Here is an 18461-nt window from a genome sequence, read left to right on the forward strand (position 1 = left end):
CCATTTATTGTTTAATAACATGTTATATATCCTTTATATTTCTGTGTGTTTTTTCAGTTTTTTTTCTTGTGATTGATTTATAGTTTCATACCATTAAGGTCAGAGAAGATGTTTGATATGATTTCAATCTTCTTAAATTTATTGAGACTTGTTTTGTGTCTGAACATGTGGTCTATCCTAGAAAATGTTGCATGTGCACTTGAAAAAAAATGTATATTCTACTGCTTTAGGGTGAAATGCTCTGAAGCTATCAATTAAATACATCTGACCTAGTGTGTCATTTATGTCTTTAATTTTCTGTCTTGAAGATCTATCCATTGCTGTCAATGAGGTGTTAAAGTCCCCTACTTTGACTGCTTTACTGTCAATCTCTCCCTTTATGTACATCAACATTTACTTTATATTTTTAGATGCTTTTGTGTTGAGTGCATATATGTTTACAAGGTTATATCGTCTTGTTGGATTGCTTCCTTCCTCAACATGTAGTATCTTTTTTGTCTCTTACTATAGTCTTGTTTTAGAGTCTATTTTGTTAAATGTAAGTATTGCTACCCCAGCTTCTTTTCCCTTCCATTTGCATAAAATATATTTTTTCATCCCTTTGCTTTTAGATTCAGTGTATCAGTAATTCTTAAATGGGTCTTTTATAGACAGCATATACATGTGTCTTGTTTTCTTATCCATTTAGCTACCCTGTCTCTTTTAGTTGAAGCATGTAAGCCATTTACATTAAAGTAATGATTGATAGGTAAGTAATTATTGCCATTTTATTCTTTTAACTATGTTCCTCTCTTCCTCCACTTCCTCCTCCCCTCCTACTTCTTTTCTTATTTTCTTCAATAAGGCCCTTTAACATTTCTTACAGTGCTGGTTTTGTGGTATCAAACTTCTTTAACTTTTTTGTTTGTTTGTTTGTTTGTTTGTTTTGTTCTGGGAAGCTCTTTATTTTTCATTCAATTTCAAATTATAGCTTTACTGGGTAAAATAGTCTTGGTTGTATATCCTTGCTTTTCATCATTTTGAATATTTCATTTCAATCCCTTTCTGCCTGAAATACTTCCATTGAGAAATCAGCTGACAGTCTTATGGGAGCTTCTTTATAGCTAACTATCTTTCTCTTGCTGAATTTAAGATTATCTTTTTGTCCTTATATGTTGCCATTTTACTATGATGTATCTTGGTGTGTGCCACTTTGGGTTCATTTTATTTGGCACTCTCTAAGCTTTCTTGTCTTTTTTCCTTCACCAGGATGGGCAATTTTTGGTCATTATTTATTCAAATATGTTCTTAATCACTTGCTCTCCCTCTTCTCTTCCTGGTACCCCTATGATGCAGATGTTACACTCCATTTAAAAAATGAAGACAGTCCCTTAAACTGTCTTCATTTTTTAAATCCTTTTTCTATTTTCTGTTTTTATTGGTTGTTTTTTCTTTTTATTTTCAAATCACTGATTCTATCCTCTTCATTGTCCAGCCTACTGTTTATTTATTCTAATGCAGTCTTCATTTCAGATATTGTAGTCGTCATTTCTGACTGGTTCTTTTTATGATTTATATGTCCTTTTTCATGTTGTTGTAGTTCTCACTAAGTACATTGTAATTTTTACTAAGTTCCTTGAGCATCCTTATAACCATTTTTTTTTTAAATCTTCATCTGATAAGTTGCTTGGCTCCATTTAATTTATCTGTTTTTCTAGAGATTTCTCCTGTTCTTTCATTTGGGATATGTTTCTTCCTATCCACATTTTGCTGCTTCTTTGTTTTTGTTTCTATGTATTAGGTTGATCTGCTATGACTTCCAGCCTTGATAAGTTGGTCTTATGTAATAGGTATCCCGGGGGTCAAGTGGTACAGATTCCTTGATTACTCGATATGGTGCTCCAGGCATGTCCAGTTTATGTTGTCCCTCCTGTTATAATTGAAAACTTGATTTCTATTGGTCTGTTTGTGAATGGGGTCACCCTTCAGCCTGACTGACCGTGAGGATCAATTCCAACCACAGCATGCGAGCTGCTGTGCAGGTACTGGACACCTGACACAGAATTCACCTCAGTAAGATTAGATGCCTACCGAGATTTTCCTTTGGATATGCTACTTGTGAAACTTACTGGATCCTGTTCTCATGCTTTCTGTAGCTGGGCACTGGATGGGTTGTTTCTGCACTTCTAGGAGTGACTCTGGTGCAGGCCCATATCAGACACTGTCTGTGACTGGCCCTGGGTAACCTGTTTGGAGCTAGAAAGTGATCTACAGTTTGTGGCTGTCTGTACTTATCCTGGGGTGCATGGGCAGGACTAAGCTGCACACCAAGGCTAGCTGTTACCACCACCAGGTCCAGGGGCAGATTATCAAAAGTTCCAAAGCACCTTGAGATTTACTTCTGCTTATCTCCATCTCCTGGCTCCCATTATGCTCAATCACTGAAACAGCCTCTGGATGTATTTGATTTGCCTGAGCTAAACTCTAAGTGAGTCACTACATAGGGGCATGACAGTGTTCACCAGGTTGATGCAGATTCAAACATGGTGCCAGTGCTGGTTCTGTGGCCGCTCAGCAAAAGTCCTTAGGTATACTAAGTCTAGCTGCCACCTGCTGGGTATTCAGACACCTTTATGGTGGGGCAGGGTCCCAAGGAATCATGAGGGTGAGGTCAACAAAATTAATCAGTACCAAAGGACCATGATTTGGCTATGTGAAGGAGGGCTATACTTCAGTTGGGCATGCAAGGGGGAAACGGCCCATGTCCTAGAGCCACACAATTTAGTCTGTTTCATATTCTGCCTGGAGGAGCCTGAGCTCAGCAGTGTAGGACTACTGGATCTTGGGAGGACCAATCCAAACAGTCTCCTGTTGGGGGTAGTGTCAGTAAGCCTGTAGGAGGGGGATGGTCACTTATTTCCCTTCCCATAAAGAGTATGTGAGGTAGACATGCACCAAAGAATCCAGCTCTGAATAGCTTTCTGATCCTCCCACGTGACTGAGCTCACATAACAGAAAGCCAGGTCAAATTAGTCTCCAATTAGGAAATAGTGTGGGCTGAGTTCACAGGGGAGATAGGAGTGGCCCCTTGTGATGTAGCCACACAACTCAGCATCCATCTCTCTGTTTCTTATACAAATCCTTCCTAGGAGACATGCTCTGAACATTCCAGCTCTGCATGGCACTCTGATCCTTCTATGGTGGTAGGGCAGTCCAAGTAATTCAAAAGGTGTGGGAATGGTGCCACCTGTGTTTAGATGTGGGGAAGAAATGTCCACTTCCCAGGCTACACAGTTCAATCACTGTCTGAGTCTCCACCAAGAGCTTCCTCAGGAAAAGAGTGCCCTGAAGTTCCCAGCTGAATGCAGCCAGCTGTCCCCTCTATAGGACCTGAGCTCAGCAAGGTGGTATCGCTAGTAATTGAAGGACTAGGTCAGTGGTTGGCAAGCTCGTTAGTCAACAGAGCCAAATACCAACAGTACAAGGATTGAAATTTATTTTGAGAGCCAAATTTTTTAAACTTAAACTTATTCTAACTCCACTTCTTCAAAATAGACTTGCCCAGGCTGTGGTATTTTGTGGAAGAGCCACACTCAAGGGACCAAAGAGCCGCATGTGGCCCAAGAGCTGCAGTTTGCCGACCACAGGACTAGGTTGTGCTGTAACAGTAGGAATGCTTGAACGTGGGAAGGGGGCATGTGGGTCTCTAGAAGACTCCCTTCTCTCATTTTTGTTGCTCTGGGTTGAGAATCCTAGCATAGCTTTGAGACCCCACGCTTTTGGGGAGAGGGAGTTTTACAGCTGAGATATCCCTCCAGCTTCTCAGATCTTTCTGCGTCTTGACCTTTCTTATCAGGCTCTATGTGGTGTCTTCTGTAAATTCTTGGTTATAGCATTTCAGTCCAGCTAGCTTTCAGTTGGTTATTCAGGTTGATTGCCATATAATTTAGCTGTAAATCTGGTTTGACACTGGGAGCAGTTGAGTTTAGCTTCCACCTACTCTGCAGCCATCTTGTAATCCATATATCATTTTTTTTTCTTTCTTTTTTTTCCCAAAAAAGGAACTGTCTTAAATGGTCAGGTATGACGCTGAGAAGCAATGAACATAGGTTCAGTTATATTTTATATTTCTTTTATTTCCTGACCCTTACTGGTTGTATGACCTTGGGCAAGTTTCTTAATCTTTCTATGTGTCATATTTCTCATTTACAAAATGGAAAAATCATTAGATAGTGTATGTAAAGTATGAATGTATTTATGTATGCATGTAAGATACTAAATAAACGTTAGCAAGGTGTTGTTATTATTCAGTTATTCTTTCAGTATTTATTGATTCACCATGTGTCCAACACTCTGTTAGGGACCATGGAAGATATGAGGTACAAAATATGAACCCTTCTCTTGAGTTGCTTAGAATTAGTTGAAGAGATAAAACTAGCATAACATTATACAACTAGAAAATAATACAATTACATGTAAATGTTATAGAAGATCAAATAAAGTACTGTACTTAGGGGAAGGCTTTAGCTCGGCTCCAATGTGCTGCCTTATTGATTAGCATAAAAAATATTTCATATTGCTCTTACCAAGCCTTCAGAGGTCTAGTTTTGATGACTCCTGCCAGATGGAAGTTGATGCTGTGGGAGTGGGTGGAGAATTTGGTATTTACTTCTAAAAATTAAGACAGGATGGCGGATGTGTTTGAGAAGTGAACATATGTGAATAAATATGATACAACCCTTGATTGGTTCCTGATGACTAACATTTAAATGGTTTCCATTGGCAAAGCACAGATATAAGATTTTTCACTTTATGAATCAAGTCATTTAATTTCACCTTGTTAAACCAGAAATCAAACACTGCATAATGATTGCAAACTTATTTTGATGTATATTGATGTACTTTTTTTTCTTTTGCAGGGTCGCTATGGCAACTGCATCTTCTCAAGTTTTGATTCCTGACATCAATTTTAATGATGCCTTTGAAAACTTTGCTTTAGATTTTTCCAGAGAAAAGAAATTGCTAGAGGGGCTAGATTATTTAACAGGTGTGAAAATACTGTGCTTCCTTTCTCACTATATTTTTTTTCTTTTGGTGTGCTTATACTTTAAAATAATTTGGAAAAGACAATATGTATAATGAAAATGCTTTTATAACCTATGAAATGATACATGTGTCTTTTTAAGTAGAACACATTTTAGTTAATGTAACAGAAAATATAGATGATTTGTCAAACATTTCTGGGCAGAATAGATATAACATCCATATTTAAAGGTAAAAAATAAAAAGTTGCTAAAGGATTTCTCCTTATGAACCTATCAGTAATATATTGTTACTTGTTATGGAGGTAGAACTCAGGTGGCAATTATGGAATATTAGAGAATGTCCCACATGGGTACAGATACCACCCAAATGGTTTTAAGGAAACTTTAAGAACTGGCAGATTAGGAAGAAAAATGTAAGAAATATGTGGCTTGCAGACAGTTTTAGAAAATGAGGGAATGCAACCAGCCTTTAAAAATTCTGGCTACATTCAGGATTATTTCAATGATCATTTCCTGAGAAAAATACACACACATAATAACTTTGTAGTTATTTTTGTTAATATATTAAAATGTCATTTATTGAACTTCTACTTTATGCCAGACACTATATATTAATTTTATGTCATGAATCCTTGCAACAAATCTATGATGTAATTATCATCTTTATTTTACAGATGAGGGAACACATATTATTTTTCACTTTGGTATACTGCCAAACATATATAGTAAAACTTACTTTGAAATAAAAAAGTAATAGGTGGAAGGTCATGTAATAAGAAAACTATGTGACCACTTTGGTCTAATATTTACTTGTGTTTGCAGATAGTGTAGACAATTGGTCATTCATCTCAATAACTAAGGCTTATATCTTTGCCTAATGTGTTTTTATCATTGAAGCAAAAGTGAGTTGGGGGAACTTGAGGTCTCTGCCCTTAGCTTTAGGATCTATGGTATGTGAAGTATAAAGCTTCTTATTAAAATCTCAAAACAAGATGTTGGGTTCATCAGCAAAAGTAATGATTATAAAATTCCAAAACAAAAAGTGTGATTTTCTTACCTTCTTTTCTACCTTTTCCTACAGCCCCAAACCCACCATCTATCCGAGAGGAACTTTGTACTGCCTCCCATGATACCATTACAGTCCACTGGATCTCGGATGATGAGTTCAGCATCAGCTCCTATGAGCTTCAGTACACCATATTCACTGGCCAGGCTAACTTCATCAGTAAGTCATGGTGTAGTTGGGGCCTGTGGCCAGAGATAAGGAAATGTAAGGAAGCAGTAAGCTGCTCAAGATTGGCCGGGGCGCCACGAGGCAAGTGTTTGTAAGACATGTTAGGTTGTTTAGAACAGTGTTTTGTAGACAGTATAAGCTCCCCTACGGCATTGTAAAGGGCCCATCAGCAAGTTGTGTATTTCCTTGCTGGGAAGTCACTGGGGCTACTCCCATTTGTTTATGTAATCTTTAGCCTTTCCTCAGTTAATCCATGTCACTCCACTCTTCCAAGTCAGAATAGAGCTCATATTTTGTTCCTGGGTAGCTAAGCCACCATCATTGTTGATTCCATGTGTGTGAACATCTCTCCCCTTGACTTTTCTTCCACTTCATTACCATAGTAAAATACTTTATGTTCAAAGACTACTACTTCCTTTACATACCCATTTGTATTAGTAAATATAGTGACAAGTTTCCTGCCTCTGTCACTATTCCCTTTACCCCTTCTCCCTTTCCTCAAAGAATTACACCAAATATAAAAACTTGTCAGTGGGCTAGAAAAATGACAGATGTTCAAAAAGCAGTCATTTTGCTTTTATGGTTTCACCTTCTGATGAATTGGATCAAGACAGGGCAGAGTAAGAACTTAACTCATTGATTGCCAGGTAAGAGGGTTCAAGGTCCAAATTTCCCTCAATGCACTGGGGGAAGATGGAAATGAAAGCAGAACTGATTCCCATCTGCGTAGCTGCTAATTAGTATTTTCTTTTACCTGTGTGTTTGTGCTTCTGTTTCTAACTTCACAGGCTTGCATGAGAGGAGTTTTTCCAGTGAAACCCTCCTGATAGGCTTCCTTTTGCTGAATTGTGACAATTCTGGGCCACGTAGTGGGGTGGAGAGGTGAGAGGATATTTGGGGTCAAACTCTCAAAAACACTTGCCTCGTGCAGTTCCAACCTAAGCCACTTAGCCAAGATAGCTGTGATCTTGGGTGTTCTTGGGTATTTCTTCATTTTGTGAAGTCACAAACTCTAAGGCCTTCCCGACATGCTTTTCTGCACTTGTCTCTCTTGCTCAGGAAAGTCTTAGAGCCAGCAACGGTGCTTCTTCTTCCTAATATGGGGAGAACAGTGGTCTCCTAGTGTTGAGAATAAGTTCAAATAGTGGCAAAGATCTAAAGGCTTCCACCTTTATTTTAAAGGTTATATAGTCCTTTGTAAAGAAAAGCTTAAAGGTTAATTGTTAATAGCAATGGGATCATAGCATCTTAGAATTCAAAGGGGTGACATTGGAAGTCATTTATACTAATATTCTTTTGTTCTACTACATTCCCAATAGATAATTATTCTGTCTCTGATTGAACATTTTCAGTAATGGATATTTCACTTCTCACAAAACAGCTTAATTAGTTAAACAGCTGTAAATGATTGTCATGCTTCTTTATACAAGGTCTAACTTTTTTCCTAGTAAATAATGACAATAATAATTTACACCTGTATTATGTTTTGCAATATACAATCATTCCCACATACATTATTTTATTTAGTCCTCCTGAGTTCTTACTTAGCCTTATGAAATAGATGATATTAATTCTATTTCATAGATGAAGAAACTGAGGGTCAGAATGAATTGCCCAAGGTCACAAAGCTACAAACTGATGGAGTCAAGATTTAAACTCAAGCCTGTCAGACTTCAAGCTAATGCTCCTTATGTTAAGCCACACCTACCAAATAGTCCTCAGCCTGCCATTTTATGCCTCACTAACAAACTGAATCAATCTTTCAAATGACAGTTATTCAGATAATTTTAGGTAGTTCTTGTGTATCTTATAAATTTTCTCGTTTCCAGGCTAAACATCCTCAGTTATTTGAATTGCTTCTCATGTTTCAGACCTTTTGCCATCCTAGTAGTCTTGGTATGGTCACACTGCTACTTATCAAAATGGCTCATAATATAGCCCTGGCCAATGTTGCTTAGTGGTTAGAGTGTCAGCCTGTGAACCAAAGGATCACGTGTTCAATTCCCGCTCAAGGGCACATACGTGGGTTGCAGGTTCCATCTCATCCCCCAGTCTGGGCACTTGTAGGAGGCTACCAGTTGATTTGTCTCCCTCACATCAATATTTTTCTCTCTCTGTACCTCTCTCCCTTCTCCCTCCTTTCCACTCTAAATAGCAATGGAAAAAATCCTTGGGTGAGGATTTAAAAAAAGGTAAACACACTCCCAAAGTAGTCTGACCATTTCAGGGAATAGCTGGGTTATTTCTCTGTATATTACCTGTTGCCCTTCTCCTTGGAAACTTTTATTTTTTTACTAGTGGCTTGGTGCACAAAATTCATGCATGGGGTTGTCCATCATCCTGCCTGCACCCTCTCCAATCTGGGACCCCTCAGGGGATGTCTGACTGCCACTTTAGGCCTGATCCCTCTTGCAATTTGGGACTGCTTGCTAACCACTCACCTACCTGTCTGCCTGCCTGCCTGATCGCTCCTAACCACTCTGCCTGCTGGCCTGCTCACCCCCAACTGCCCCCCCATCTGCTCACCCCCAACTGTCCCCCAACTGCCCCTCAGCCAGCCTGCTTGCCCCCAACTTACCTTCCCATCCTGGCCTGATTGCCCCTAAATACCTCTGCCTCAGCCCGGCCACCATGGCTTTGTCTGGAAGGATGTCCAACAGGTCTCCTGGAAGGTCTCCCGGTCTAATTAGCATATTACCCTTTTATTAGTATAGATTTTTTAGTGAATAGGAAATTGATTATTCAGTGTTGGCTGAGCATATAGTCAGCTGACACCACTAGGAATTTCAAATCCTATTCCTGTTCAATTAATTGATTGTCCACATGGAAATACAACACCTTGAATTCATCTCTATTACATTTTATTTGGTTAGCTTTGATTCCTCATTCTAGCCTGCCAATATCCTTTTGACCAGTTTCTGCCGTCCAATATATTTACTTCCCCTTCCAGGCTGCCTTCCATGTCTTCCTCTGATCATTGGTAGAAAAGTAGAATAGGACTGGGACAAGGGCAAACCCTGAAGCAAAATGCTTGAGGGCAGTGGGCAGATAAATTAAAACTATTTTACTAGGAATAATTATTCATGAAGATTCATGGTTCCAATCCTACCTGCCAGTCTTCCTTCCACTGTTGACTGAACCTTGCATCTGAGAGCCACTTCCCTTAAGGTTTTTCCACATTTTCTCTCTTTTTAAACCACTTTATTTAGGGGAAGAATGGTATTAGAGATCAAGAGCTGGAGATTAGGAATACACACATCCACCCATGTATGTATGTATGTATGTATGTATGTATATAAATATATATGTATATAAATATATGTGGTGTATATATATACATATATACTTTACATATGTGCACATATGTATACATATACACGTACATATTTATTTTTTAGATATCATGAGTTTCCATCAATACTCAAATTCCAGTCCATCCCCCAGATTCTTTCTTGCCTTCCCCCATTCCATATTTGTATGTTCCTACTTCCACAATGAGAACCATGGCTCCTAACAACGTTAATACATGTACTCATTTGCTCACTTCCATAATATATTTACAATAGTGTAGAATTTGCTTTGCCCACACCACTATAAAACAAACAATAGTTCAGGACTTGTTTGCGATTCTCCTCCTACCCCCATTCCTTTGGTGTGGTTATTTTTCATTTGCAACACAGTTGGGCTCATTTGTTTCAGTTTGTCTTCAGTTTTAGTATTCACTCTTCCCAATCATATTGATTTCATTTTAACTTTTGAATTTATATTGTAAAACAGCATCATGATTCCAAAAGGAAAAACTGTACAAAAAAGGTATATTCATATAAGTGTCATTCTCTCCTATATACTTTTTTTATTTAGATAATACTTTATTAGTTTTTGTAATAAAACCCATGTAGACTAAGACCTTATATATTTAATACAGCGAGTTACCCCTGTAGAAATGGAAAAAATTATGTTGAATGCTTCTAGATCAATATGGCTGTTAACTTCTGTACAATGCCAACCCAACAGTATAACTGGGATCAGTTTTTCCAAAGTTAACTGCACAAATAAATTTTTTTTTTAAGAGAATGTTCCCTTTTTTTTCTTTTTCTTTTTTTTTTAAAATATATTTTATTGATTTTGTACAGAGAGGAAGGGAGAGAGAGAGTTAGAAACATCGATGAGAGAGAGTCATCGATCAGTTGCCTCTTGCACACCCCCTACTGGGGATATGCCCGCAACCAAGGTACATGCCCTTGACCGGAATCGAACCCGGGACCCTTCAGTCCCCAAGCCGACGCTCTATCCATTGAGCTAAACCGGTTTCGGCACAAATAAAGTTTTTAAAAATTATATATATGTTATGCATCAATAGCAGTAACAGCTTTTCCAGGTTCTGCAGTTATCTGAACAAAATTTTAGAGACATCCAGCACACTCCAATAAAAAAAGTAAAAAACAGATCTCCAAAAAACAGAAAAGTTCTGTTACTATTGTGACACCACTAGGAATAGGATTTGAAATCCTATTCCTAGTGGTGTCACAATAGTAACAGAACTTTTCCTAGTGACACCATTTTTTTTAAAGTTTCTCCATCATCATCTGGAAAGAAAACATTGTAGAATAACGTCATTAAAAACAGTTCTGATAAAGCACAGTCACTACCATATACTTTTAATCCTGTTCACCCATCCCCATTCTTTGTAAGTAACCAACTTCATTATTTTCTGTTTTGTTTTTTTCCTTCCTGCTGTTATTGTTCTTTTATAACTCCAGGCAAATGTATGTAAGTTTTCTTATTTGCCTTCATTTCTTACAAAAAGATAGCATATTATGCATGCTCTTACACAACTTGCTTTATTCAATTTACAATATACCTTGGAAATTACTCCATATCAGTTCATAGATATCTCCTTCACACATTTTTACAGTTGCATAATAATTATGAAGCCTGATTTGTTTTGCATTGTTAGAAGTATGTCTGGAAGATCATATATTTCCCTCTTTGTATTAAAATTTCATGTGTAGTTTATGATTCATACTATGCATTGGCATGGCACTCAAGCATTGTCTCTGGCTCTTATCCTTCATTATCTTTTTCTAAAATCACTGGTGATTTCCACTAATTATTCTTCTTTATATAGCATATCTTTTTGCCCTCCATTGTGCTTCTTTTTCTAGTTTTAATTTAGACTTTTTTACCCCAGCCCCAAGTTAATTATAAAACCCTGCTGAACAAATTGCTTTTTAGAAATTCATTGTTTTTCTTTTCAATCTCACTTAAACCCTATACTACAGCTATATAGAAGTGACTAAATTCACCACTCATTTTCATATCCACCCTTTGGTAGAATTGTGTTTAAAAAGCAGTAAACTGACTGAAAAGAAGATAACAGAAGAGAGAAACATAGGTAATCCACAGACTAGAATGTTGATCCCTATTTTATTAAAAGCCAAATATGTTTTTTGTTGTGTATGTTTTTCTCTGTTTAAATCCATGTTTATGTTCTAAGAGTTTCAAAATCAAAAACATAGATCTCTGAACCTTTTTCCGACTTGGGAGGAAAGAAGGTTCAAGATAATAGTGTGTTTCTGAGCCACCCAATCTCAAAAGAATATTGGAATCAGAACCAAGAAGGGATAAAACTGTAGTGTCAAGTGAGGAGATAATATTTTGCTTTTGTTATCATGTCACCTCCTTGGCTTCCCTATGATACCTGGAGCCCATCTAGTCTTGGAAATAAGAATGAGGATGGGATGGGAGAGTTGAGTCCATAAGCCCTGAGAGAGTTGCTACTTTACAGAGACAATAAGACATAGTTGTTCACCCTGTGACTTGTAATGCCATGGAGAGAACACAGAACTAGTGTTAAGGAGACTAGGTTTCTTCTACTCTCAGCACCATCACCATCTATCTGTGGCCTTGGGCAAATCACTTTTCTTTTCTCCATCTGAGTTTCCCATTTGTGAAATGAGGGAAATATGGTGTCTAGGTGTCCTTTTGGTTTTGAGATTCAACATTCCTGTACTCTGCACAGGACTGTTCATCCATACAAGGCCAGACTCTGCTCTCAGAGGACTGGACCTTTGGGGTAAAGATCTAGAGACTACGTAAAAGATGACTCTGTGTTTTTGTAGAATAGTTTTTCCTGTATTATTTTGAAGAAATTTAAAGTAACCTAACTCTCCCTAGTGGTTACATTTAATTACCAGAAGCAAGGAACTAGGCATGAGCCTAGCTCCATGGGAGGAAAGAAGCAAAGGTTCATCTTACTTACTATGTATTCCAGGACTCAGAAAAAAAAATTAATTGGGGGGAGGGAGGCTTATGATGAATTTTCAGTGTGCTTCTTTGTTCTATTTCTATTACCTGTTGGTTAATGTCCTTGTCTTTCCCCATGTTACAGGCCTGTATAATTCGGTGGATAGCTGGATGATTGTTCCCAACATTAAGCAGAACCATTACACAGTGCATGGACTCCAGAGTGGGACACGTTACATCTTCATTGTCAAAGCTATAAATCAAGCAGGCAGCCGTAACAGTGAACCTACCCGACTAAAAACAAACAGTATGTTATGGTGATTCGGAAAGGAGACATCAGTTTTCTTCTCTGTGCCAGGAAGTACACTTAGCCTGAAAGGACATTAGAGGCCAGGGGCTTTACTGTTATAGTATGTGTTTTGATTAAGGGGTTTGTTCAAGGCTTTGGAAGATATGTAAATACAGATATACATAAACTAGCTGGTGGCTTAGAGGATGTTAATGAAGAGTTTTTCTCTGCACTATATCCTCATGCTTGGGGGACAGTTGAGTAAAAGACTACTACAGACATTCACCACTTAATAATAGGGAAATATTCTGAGAATTGAATAATTAGACAATTTTGTTGTTCTGCAAATGTCATTGAATGTAATTTGCACAAACCTAGGTGATATAACCTACTCCACACCTAGGCTATATGGCATACCACTATCTTATATGTGGTCCATTATTGAGTGAAATATCATTTTGTTGAGCATGACTGTATCTGTGATAATCTGCTAGAACACTACTTCAGAGAAGCTATACCTGTTAGGAATGCTTTAGACTGCAAGTGACAGAAAATTCAACTAATTTAGCTTAACAAATAGTTACTTGTAAGTAGCTTAATCAAAGTATTGTTTTTCTTTCTCTAACAAAGCAAGAGGTTTGGCCCAGCTGGAATGGCTCAGTGATTGAGCATTGATCTATGAAACAGAAAGGTCACAGTTTGATTCTGTCAGGGCACATGCCTGGGTTGAAGGCTCATCCCCAGTATGGGGCATGCAGGAGGCAGCCACCCAATAATTCTCTCTCATCATTGATGTTTCTATTTCTCTCTCCTTCTCCCTTCCTCTCTGAAATCAATAAAAATATATTTTTAAAAATATCATAACAAGAGGTTTGAAGATATGTAGTTCACGGTGTTGCATCAGTTCTGTGATGTCGTAAAAGACTCGGGCTCCTTGTCCTTTTCTGTACTAGTTTTTTGCCACATGGTCACAACAGAGCTACTGCAACCTATAGATGTCATATTTTCTTTCAAGAAAGGAAGAAAGATAAAGGGCTGGTATACATGATGGCTATCCCTTTTATCTTAAAAACATTCGCTTTCCCAAAAGGTTCTCACATCCTATCTGACTTCTGCTTCCAACTATTTACCGTATTTTTCGGACCATAAGACGCTCCGGACCATAAGACGCACCAGTTTTTAGAGAAGGGAAATGAAGAAAAAAAGATTCTGAAACAAATAGTGTCCTAAAATATTTTATGTGCATTAAAACCCAAAATCACAGTCATAAACACATGTAATCAACCCTGTAAAGTAAACAGCAGCATTTAGAACCATTTTAGAGCCGGGCAAGCACACAGAGACCACACAGAGCCGGGCAAGTAAAAAAACTTTTTTTTTAAAGTACAATATATGTGTAGGCTATATTTGGACCATAAGACGCAGGGACTTTTTCCCCCCACTTCTGGGGGGAAAAAAGTGCGTCTTATGGTCCGAAAAATACGGTACATCTTATTAGCCACCCCAACAATAAGGGAGACTAGGTGCTAAAGTATTTAGCTTTTCTGGCCTCCATAGTGAGAGTAGGTAAGAAAGAAAAAGTAGGAAATGGATGTTGTGTTTACCAACAGTGTCTGCCACAGACAAATTTTATACAATATGGCTCTTGCCATTCACAGCAATTGGTGGTCCTAGTACCTGGATTTGTCATATGAAGATAAGAAATTCTATGTTGTAAATAATCCTAGACAACAAATATTTTATCTGACCATTGATGATGCAATAGTCACTCTAATGAAATTACCTAATTATATTATTTATATCCCATTTGTAAGAGGGCAAAAAAATAGTCCTGTTCATGAGTTATTTTCAGTTTTGATCTGCTAATAAGCAGCAATGATCTCATCAATTCCCTCACTTTCTTTCACCTCAAATATTGAAATCCAGTCAAATACCAAATCACCTACTGAAATAAAGTAAAATAGTAAACATATTTGAGACTCTTAAGACTTTTAATTTGATAATATATGAAGGGGGCAGCATATTATTTTTTAAACCTTCACCCAAGGATATGTTTCTTTACTGATTTAGAGAGAGGAAACACACACACACACACACACACACACACACACAGAAAGAGAGAGAGAGAGAGAGAGAGAGAGAGAGAGAGAGAGAGAGAGAGAGAATCAAACTCACAACTTGGCTGTATGCCCTGACCAGTAATCAAACCCGCCACCTTTCTGTGTATGGGATGACATTCCAACCAGCTGAGCTACACTGGTCAGACAGCATATTCTTATTTTATTGAATATGGCGACTTTTGCCCTGCTTCCTTAATATGATAAAAAAAAAAAATAGCCAATTTGCACTGACCCAAGAATTACCATCATATCAAGGGTTCTCTGTTAGTGATGGTCCTGGAAAACAAAGAATTCTTAAATATTTCCTCATGTGTTTTCTTATTTCTACTTTTTTCAGGCCAACCCTTTAAATTGGATCCCAAAATGACTCATAAGAAGTTGAAGATCTCCAATGATGGATTGCAGATGGAGAAGGATGAAAGCTCTCTGAAGAAGAGCCATACTCCAGAAAGGTTTAGTGGCACAGGGTGCTATGGAGCAGCAGGAAATATATTCATTGACAGTGGCTGCCACTATTGGGAGGTAGTCATGGCTTCCTCAACATGGTGAGTGGATCTCACTATTCTTTTCTTTTCTCTCCCCTGTTAGGTTCCTGGAGATCCAGTTGTATAGCACAGACATAATACCAGTAAGTCAAGGAAAACCACTTCTAGAAAAATGTGCTAGCTTTTAAAAATAAATCATGGAAAATATACTGAACTAGGAGTTGGAAACTACTATAGCACTCAATTTCTGACTTATTAAAGTTCTAGTGGTATCAACATTATGGATCTAAATATAAACTATTAAAGGAAAAGACATGTATTCTATTTCTTTTACATCCTGTATGGTATCTAACATAACCCAGATCATTACTAAATATTTATTTCTCGCCAAAACCGGTTTGGCTCAATGGATAGAGCCTCGGCTTGGGAACTGAAGGGTCCCGGGTTCGATTCCCGTCAAGGGCATGTACCTTGGTTACGGGCATATCCCCAGTAGGGGGTGTGCAAGAGGCAGCTGATCGATGACTCTCTCTCATCGATGTTTCTAACTCTCTGTCCCTCTCCCTTTCTCTCTGTACAAAATCAATAAAATATATTTTTAAAATAAATAAATAAATAAATAAATAAATAAATAAATATTTCTCTCTTCTTTCCACTGTTTCACAGGTATGCAATTGGCATTGCCTATAAATCAGCACCCAAGAATGAATGGATTGGCAAGAATGCTTCCTCATGGGTTTTCTCTCGATGCAATAGTAACTTCGTTGTGAGACATAACAACAAGGAAATGCTGGTGGATGTGCCCCCACAGTTGAAACGCCTGGGTGTCCTTCTGGATTATGACAACAATATGCTGTCTTTCTATGATCCAGCTAACTCTCTCCATCTTCATACTTTTGATGTGACCTTTATTCTTCCAGTTTGTCCAACATTCACAATCTGGAACAAATCCCTAATGATCCTGTCTGGCTTGCCTGCCCCAGATTTTATTGATTACCCTGAGCGTCAGGAATGCAACTGCAGGCCTCAAGAATCCCCTTATGTTTCTGGGATGAAAGCTTGCCATTAAATTTTAAGAAAGCATACAATTCTCTGGCTCTCCACTTCAGCAGTTCTTCCCCTCCTAAACTTCAGTTAGTGTCCAACATACAAGATACCAAATAAAGTTCATTTGAAGCATCCAAAATAACTAGATATTATAGCTTTAATTTTTGTGCATTAAAGCTCATATTTGAAGTAATGTTTTGAGTTTCTTAGAACAAATTATCTGAGTAGTCTGGGTTCAAGCCATTGGAGAACAAATTAGAAAATACCTCTCTTGTCATTAGAGCATTAAAAATTTCCAGTGATTTATAAGTATAAATGATATTAAAAGGAATTATGGTAATTCTAGGTAAATAATGTAGAACGATACTCTGAACAAGGGACTAGCTAGCTGGAAAGAGGGGTGTCAGCTTTTTTAGTGCTGGCCAATTTGGCCCAGTAGAATTTTAAAGTATTAAATGATTGCATATTATATATAGCTTACAATAAAAATCTATAATCAAGAATTTATTATGAAGAAAACATATATGTATATATAATTATAAAATGAATAAATATATGTAATTTATTCATTTTTTAGATTTTATATACATAATCAACTTAATTTGCTCATTTGTGTGGAAAATATACTGGAAGGGGAAATAAGTTATACAATTAATTTCTGTCCCCTATAGGGAACATCAAAATCAGTCAATTAATCTCCTCCCTCCATTCATCCTTTTTTTCTTCCCTACTGTCACACACATATTCACATGCAATAATGATATAGATGGTAGGAAGAGCTCTAAGTTGGATTAGGAGACATTGAAGGACAGTACTGCATATGAGATACTATTGCTAGATAGAAAATTGATCCAGGTAGAAGTGTTACATGTAGCACAGTTTCATTGATGCTACCTAATAGAGGAGGTTTGCTTGAATTGTTAAAAATTCTATCACAGAAATAGGTTTTCTTTTACTCTCAAGTACATACAGTCACTAAAATGATGCCAAAAAAAATGGAGGTTCTTTAAAGAACCTGCTTTGTTTACTAAATCAGAATGGAGTGTTATGGATACAACTATTTGCATATAAATGTACTTGAATTTTCTTAAGAATGCCTGGGGCGGGTGGGGGGGGCAGGAATGGTTGAGAACAGTTTGTTTTCTTAAACAGGTTAAATAATCATTCCTTTTTGCAATCTTGTTTACACTCTTTATCTGCTTAGCTGACCCTTCATTGCAAACTCACAAACTTCATCCCAGGCCTTATTACTATCATTGTCAATTTCACTGCTGGAATGGGGACGTCAGAACCAGAGCTGTCTTCTTTCTAGGAGCTGAGTCTGCTTCTAGGAGTCTATTGTACTTTTTGGGAGTTATAAAAACATTACTGTTGTACCAAACTGTAGCTGTAACAAGCTCCCAAATTGGAGCCTTGAGTGCCCAAAGTTCTCCTCTCTTTCTACCACTTTGGTGGATATTCAATCATTAATTCAGTCAAGGAACTACTAGATGCCAGGTACCACCCTGCTGCTGAAATACTAATAAAACCTAGTCCTTGCTGTCAAATGGCTTACTGTTTGAGATACACCGTATCTATATAAATCCCCCAAAGGACACTTTAGTATTGTTTGTTCAACTAACATGGAAAGCAAGATGGAGGCAGATGCAGATGGCTAATCAGGAAATGAACAACCTCAGTAAGATTCTAGGAAGTAGCTTGCTCTAATGGGGAGCTCATAGCCTTTGTACTAAAATAATCCTAGTTTCCCTGCAATTAATTAGCAGTATGGGCAAGAGCAAGAACTTCATTTCTCTGAGACGTTTTCTCTTTTGTAAAATACCTACCTAACAAGGTTTTTGAAAAGATTTAAAATGATAACACATGTTTCCCTAGCCAAGTGGCCCAGAGCATCGTCCTATACACCCAAAAGTTGCAGGTTTGATTCCCAGTCAGAACACATACCTAAGTTTCAGGTTCAATCCCCAGTCAAGGCATGTACTTGAGGCAACCTATCAATGTTTCTCTCATCAATAT

The 18461-nt window shown here is 37.7% G+C and overlaps 1 protein-coding gene and 1 long non-coding RNA gene across 10 annotated transcripts in view; both read left to right on the top strand.

The window, feature by feature from the left end:
- The window catches only part of MID2 (midline 2), a 113033-nt gene extending 96449 nt beyond the window's left edge, over window positions 1-16584 (top strand). For 4 of the 9 annotated variants that reach the window (XM_045570478.1, XM_045570483.1, XM_045570481.1 and 1 more), the window contains 5 exons: window positions 4899-5026; window positions 6106-6339; window positions 12650-12811; window positions 15251-15458; window positions 16065-16584. In XM_045570478.1, the coding sequence (XP_045426434.1) occupies window positions 4899-5026; window positions 6106-6339; window positions 12650-12811; window positions 15251-15458; window positions 16065-16467 (1135 nt within the window). In that variant the 3' untranslated portion in view covers window positions 16468-16584. Of the gene's footprint in view, window positions 1-4898; window positions 5027-6105; window positions 6340-11593; window positions 11654-12649; window positions 12812-15250; window positions 15459-16064 lie in introns of all 9 variants that reach the window. The other 5 variants (XM_036460708.2, XM_045570480.1, XM_036460706.2 and 2 more) reach the window with 4 other exon arrangements.
- LOC118731835 lies at window positions 3063-4018 on the top strand. The gene is made up of 2 exons (XR_004991980.2): window positions 3063-3411; window positions 3633-4018. It is a non-coding gene; the product is annotated as an uncharacterized LOC118731835 (long non-coding RNA).
- Window positions 16585-18461: the final 1877 nt, after the last annotated feature.

Source organism: Pipistrellus kuhlii, unplaced genomic scaffold (assembly GCF_014108245.1).
Source record: "Pipistrellus kuhlii isolate mPipKuh1 unplaced genomic scaffold, mPipKuh1.p scaffold_m20_p_33, whole genome shotgun sequence".
Taxonomy (NCBI): Eukaryota; Metazoa; Chordata; class Mammalia; order Chiroptera; family Vespertilionidae; genus Pipistrellus; species Pipistrellus kuhlii.